The 6,168-nt window shown below is 42.8% G+C and overlaps 1 protein-coding gene across 1 annotated transcript in view; it reads right to left on the reverse strand.

Moving 5' to 3' along the window:
• The window catches only part of SPIDR (scaffolding protein involved in DNA repair), a 404,690-nt gene that overhangs the window by 358,041 nt on the left and 40,481 nt on the right, over positions 1 to 6,168 (reverse strand). Inside the window, exon 4 of the mRNA XM_006880525.1 lies at positions 5,496 to 5,597. Coding sequence (XP_006880587.1) covers positions 5,496 to 5,597 — 102 coding nt within the window. The remainder of the gene's footprint in view (positions 1 to 5,495; positions 5,598 to 6,168) is intronic.

The following is a 6,168-nucleotide window of genomic DNA, read 5'->3' on the forward strand; positions in this document are numbered from 1 at the left end:
CCCACTTGGTCATGGTGGATTATTTTTTTTAAGTATCGTTGGATTCTATTCGCCAGTATTTTATTTAGGATTTTTGCATCAATATTCATGAGAGATATTGGCCTATAGTTTTCTATTTTGGTGCTGTAGAACTGAAACACGAACAGAGATGTGTTCACTGATGTTCGCAGCAGCATTATTTACAATAGCAAGAATATGAAAATAGCCTAAATGCCCATGAACAAATGAATGGATTCAGAAATAGTGGTTGTGGGAAAGTCTAAAGAGTATTATGCTGAATACAATTACTAGGTCCACATAAAGACAGAAGGATTAACTGAGCAAGAAAGATGTGTATAAATGTTAAAAAGAAGGAGAAAGAGGGCAGAAAAATCATGAGGATAGCAGAGGTTAGTGGGCAAATGGCAGTGGTGAAGAAATAGGAAAGGTTCAATGGGGACTTAAAAAGACATATTTGATTCCAAGATGGCGGTGGCAGCGACAGAAACATGGTGAGCTGCAGGAGCAGCTGACCACATAGAAGAGGGCCACCATGGCCTTCTACGGACCTCTGTTTACTGATAATTGAACATTAAATACTTGATGGCTGGTCTTCAGTGCGGATCGAGGCTCAACATCAGGAGATCAAGGATTCCCAGGGAAGAATGGGTGAGTCCTGCAGCTCCCAGGCACCTGCTGCCAAGCTTGCTCGGCCGCAGCAGCTCCATGAGGCTCCCACCGCTGGACCCCAGGGATCCCCTCACCCAAGATGGATAGTAGGCACCGCTCCCCCACCCCCACCCCGGAGCCGCCACACTGCAGCAGAGTGGACTGGTCTGGGGAGAATTCTTTGAGTCAAGATGGCGGCAGCGAGAGACAGGGCAGCAGGATGGGGTTTCCCTGGGCAGGCCAGAGAGGAAGATTAACAGTACAATGGATTGATGAGAGTCTCTGTGAGCTATTTACGACTCAACAACATTTAACTGTGGCAGCATGTCCGAGACCACAGATATCCTCAATACACCGCATCTTTTGATTTGCTATCTGCCTTTGCCAAGAACTGTTTCGACCTGGGGGGGTAGGGGGTCTATTCACTACTCTCAGGCCCCCTTCTCCATATAAAAAGGGGGAGGGCAGTGACACCTACTTCAAATTACAGTATGACCACTTATGGGGGTGGGTAATGGTAGCGGTACTGGAACTGGGGATGCTTTCTCTGGCTACATGGTCTTCAGGGAGGATCTGGACTTGGGGGGGGAATTTGAAGGGGGAAAGATTTGGGGGGGAAGTGTGCCAGCCAGCCCCGGGGGTGTGTCGCCCAGCCTGTGAAAGTTGCCATCCGGCCCTCAGGGCAGGCGGTTTGTTAGGACCCCAGGTGGGCAGTGGGGGAAGCCCTGCATTTGGCCCCCAGCAGGGCAAGCCGGCACTTGGGGTGAACTCCTCAGCCCTCAGATTGTACCATCCGACCCCTGGGTAGGAAAAAATACTGCCTAAGATATACAGAGAATTTTATCGAGGCTACTTTCCTCCACCCTCTCTCCCAGTACACCCGTAAGTAACACCCCCAAAGCCCTTCTATTTGGAACTCACTAGTTCGTTCTTTCTAGATTTTCTCCCTTTTTGATAGGTAACCTTAACACTGAATTTTACTCCAGACCTGACCCTGAACCCAGTTCCAGAGACAAAAAGGAAATACAATGGCCAGTTAAGGAAGCAAAGGAGTATGGAGCTTCAGGGTTCAGTCAGTCATCCCCACTGGACCCACCTGGGAAAACACTGTGCAGTCCAGAGGGGAGTAAATGTCAGGAAAACATCTTCTAACAGAACAAGAATGCAAGCAGCTTCAACCCAAGACCACCATTAAGGTGGTAAAGTGTGCTCCCTTTTTCCCTTCACATCAACGCCCCTGTTCAGCATGAAGAAGTCAGAGAGTCTGCACCCAATTCCCAAATGAGAAACCCACAAGTGAAAAAGGCAGTTTGTTTAATCGCCATTGGACTATGCTTACCATTGCCCTGAGTCTTCTGGTCCCCACTGGATCCTTTTCATTTCCTTCACCTGCTACTCCCACCAACCAAATTGTGCAGCATTGCAACTGCATTGCTGCAATTTTCATCCCTTCCCATCCTCACCCTTCTGCTCCCAACCCTCACTTCCGTGTATCCCCAACATGTTTTTCCCAATAAAATTTAAAAGACATATTCAGGTAAAATCTTACTGCAGATTATAAAAACAAACAAAAACCTAACCCAGCTAAAACAGTACATCAACAAAAGAATGACTAGAAATTGAAGCTGGATTTAGTATTGATCATGGAACCAGCGATGTCACTGCTAATGTCAGATGAATCTTGGCTGAAAGCAGAGAATACCAAATGGATATCTATTATGCTTTATTGACTATGCAAAAGCATTTGACTGTGCAGATAAAAAAAAAATTATGGTTTAAAAAAAATTATGGCTAACATTGAGAAGAACAGGAATCCCAGAACACTTAATTGTGCTCATGTGAATCCTATACATAGTAAAAGAAGCTGTTGTCTGAACAGAACAATAAAACACTACAAGGTTTAAAATTCAGAAGGATCTGCAATAGGACTGCATCTTTTCTCCATACTTATTCAGTCTGTATGCCAAGTAAATTATTCCAGAGGCTGGAATCTGTGAAGAACAATGTGGTATCAGGACTGATGCAAGACTCATCAACTACCTGTGTTATGCAGGTGACACAACTTGCTTGCTGAAAGGGATGAGGACTTCAAATGCTTGCTGTGGAACATCAAGGATTTACCGTTGTTATGTGTCACTGAGTCTCCTGTGACTCATAGTGACCCTATGTACAGCAACTCTGAAGCCTACCCTGTCCTGAGCTTGTCTCACTGATTCCTACACACCTACCTCCACTGCCCCAGTTACTGTATCAATCCATCTCATCTGAGGTCTTCTTCCCTTTCTCTGTCCCTCTATCCTTCCGAGCCTGATATCCTTCTTCAAGTACCAGTTCCTCCTGGCCACATGCCCAAAGTATGTGAGACAGAGCTTCAAAATCCTTGTCTCCAAGGAGAAAACTGGTTCACCCTCTCCAAGACAACCTATGTGTTTTCTTGGCAGTCCATTGTATGTTCACAACTCTTCTCCAGCACCACAAGTCAAAGGTATAGATTCTACTGTCATCCTTAGTCCAGCTCTCTGACGCATAGCAAGTAAATGAGAAGATCATGGCCTGGATTAGGCTCACCTTAGTCTCTAGGCTGACACCATTGCTTTACAGCACTCTGGAGAGGTCCCGGACAGCAGATTTTCCCAATACAATTTCCCTTTTGATTTCCTGAGTGCTGGTGCCAAGAGTGTTGACTGTGGAGCTGAGCAAGCTGTAACTGTTAACAACCTCAATCTTTTGTCCATCTATCATGGTGCAGCCAATTGGCTCAGAGGTAAGATTCTTTGTCTTCGAATCCATATTTAAGACTACCGTCCTTGACCTTCTGCAGCAAGTGCTTCAGGTCCCCCTCAGTTTCAGCAAGCAAGGTTGTGTCATGTGCATAACACAGGTTGTTGATGAGTCTTCCTCCAATGCTGATGCCACATTGCTCCTCATAAAGCCCAGGCTCTGAATCATCTGTTCTGCATACAAACTGTAAAGGTATGGAGACAGGATGCAACCCTGATGCACTCCTTTCCTGATTTTGAACCATGCAGTATCTCCTTGGTCTGTTCTGAGGACTGCTTTCTGGTTTAAGAATATGTTTTGCATAAGCACAATCAAGTGTTCCGGGATTTCCATTTTCCTCAAGGTCACCCACAATTTGTTGTAGTCCATACATTGCCTTTTCATAGTCAATGAAACATAGATACACTTTCCTATAGCCTTCAATATGGATTATATCTCAACTTCAAGAAGAGAAGAATAGAATCCCCCACCACTGGGCTAATGGGCAATACTGTAATAGATGGAGAAAAGACTAAATGTATCAATCATTTCATCTCACCTGTATCCACACTCAAAATCCCTGGCACTAATAATTAAGAAATAAAAAACCACATTGTATTTGTTAAATTTGCCATCAAGGACCTCTCCAAGGTGCTAAGGAGAAATGATGTTAGTTTCAAGACTAAGGTGTCTTTGATTCAAGCCATAGTCTTTTCAATTACTTATTATGCATCTGAAAGTTGGACAGTGAATAAAGATGATGGAAGAATCATCAATGCTTTTGAGTTGTGATGCTGGAGAAGAGTCTTGAATATCTCACAGACTAATAAAAGAACAAATATGTCTTGTAGAAAGGGCCACCAGAGTACTCCTTAGAGCAAAAGATGGAGAAACTTTGTCTCAAACTTTGGGAATGATGTTGTTAGGAAGGGCCAATTCTTGGAAAAAGTCTTCATACTGGGAAAGGTAGAGGGTCATCAAAAGAGAGGAAGACCCTCAATGACATGGATTGACACAGTGATTAAAACAACAGGTTCAAGTAAATCAGAAATGATGAGGACAAAGAATAGGACAGGGTTCATATCTGTTGTTCACAGGGTAGCTATGATTCATACTCAATGGCACGAAACAACAACAACAACAAAAAAGATATGTGTGTGTATGTTTAAACATTAGAAAATCCATATACACAACGTATCACACCAACAGAACAAAGGAAAAGAAGCACACAAGACATCTCGGTGGATATAATAAAAAACACTTAATAAAGTCCAACACCATTCTTAATGGGCAAGCAGGGTGTTAAGAATGGTGAAGCTTTTCACTTACTTGAACTATTTTGTCAGGAGGGGCTAGTCTTTAGAAAAAGATATAATGCAGGCAAAGGTGTAGGACCAGAGAAAGAGAAGAAGACCATTAACAAGATGCAATGACAGTGACTATAATAATGGGCTTAAGCAAGGTGAAGATTGTGAGGATGGTGCAACATAGGGCAAAGTTTCAGATCAGGTGTACGTAGTCACTATGAGTCAACATCAACATGATGGCACCTAATAACAACAACTTGGTATACATATTTTAACAGTCAGGAAGTCAAAAGACAAGATGATGTCAAGGATCTCTGCAGAGTGCTAATGTGCAACGATGTCAGTCTAAAGACAAACTGGTGTGCTTTGGAGAAGGTGAAACCAGTTTGTTCTTTGGAAGCAAGGATTTTGAATCTCCGTCTCACATAGTTTGGGTATGTTTCCAGGAGGTAGCAGTCTTTGGAGAAGGACATCATGTTTAGAGGAGTAGAGGGTCAGTGGAGGAGAGGAAGACGCTGGATGAGATGGATTGACACAGTGACTGTGGGAATGGGGTCAAAGGTGTTAGAAATGGTGAAGTTGGCTCAAGATAGAGCAAGATTCATAGCCAGTGTTCATAGAGCTTTATGGACACCATATAACTCAACACCATGTAACAACAAAAATAATATAACAGAAAATAGATTTTATAGAAACTTAGAAATTTACCTTTACTAGTCTCATCTAAACACAAGGTTTTTTGGCAAAATTTCTCTGTTGTACAACCATATACATTATTACTTGGTGTTTTAGAAACTGCCTTTTCTTCGTCCGACAGATCACTTCCACTGGAACTCCATGTTATATTTGCCAGACAATCCACATTGTTAGATTTGAAATTTTCTGTTAAAGAAAAAGAACACATAAATGATGACTACCATAACGAGTATGATGATGAGGCTTCACCTCACATACTTCACACATGTTGCTAAGAGAGGCTGTTCCTTAGAGAGAGACATGATGCTAGGAAGGGTGGAGAATAAGAGAAGGAGGGGAAGACCTATGGGCACGTGGATTGACATGGTGACTGCTGCAATGGGCTCTAGTGTGCCAGGAAGTGTGAAGATGGCACAGGATAGGATAGGGTTCACATTAGTTGTTCATAGAGTCACTATGAGTTGTATTCAACTTGATGGGTCACTATAAGTTGTACTTAATTGGTGGCACCTAACAACAACTACTAACAAACACAATTTGCTATTTTTCACAAGGAAAAGTTAATTAATTAGCCAATATTGCAAATACACAAAACATTAATGGTTCATGTGAAATCTTCTAGCCTAAAGTTATATACAACCTAAGACTCTTTTTTTTTATAATTTTTTTTATTGGGAAAAACATATTGGGGGTACAAGGAGGTGAGGGTTGGGGGCAGAAGGGTGAGGATGGGCCAGGATGCAGTTGCAGAGCTGCA

The sequence above is a fragment of the Elephantulus edwardii genome, unplaced genomic scaffold (genome assembly GCF_000299155.1).
Source record: "Elephantulus edwardii isolate Elephantulus edwardi_28Jun2011 unplaced genomic scaffold, EleEdw1.0 scaffold00008, whole genome shotgun sequence".
Lineage (NCBI taxonomy): Eukaryota > Metazoa > Chordata > Mammalia > Macroscelidea > Macroscelididae > Elephantulus > Elephantulus edwardii.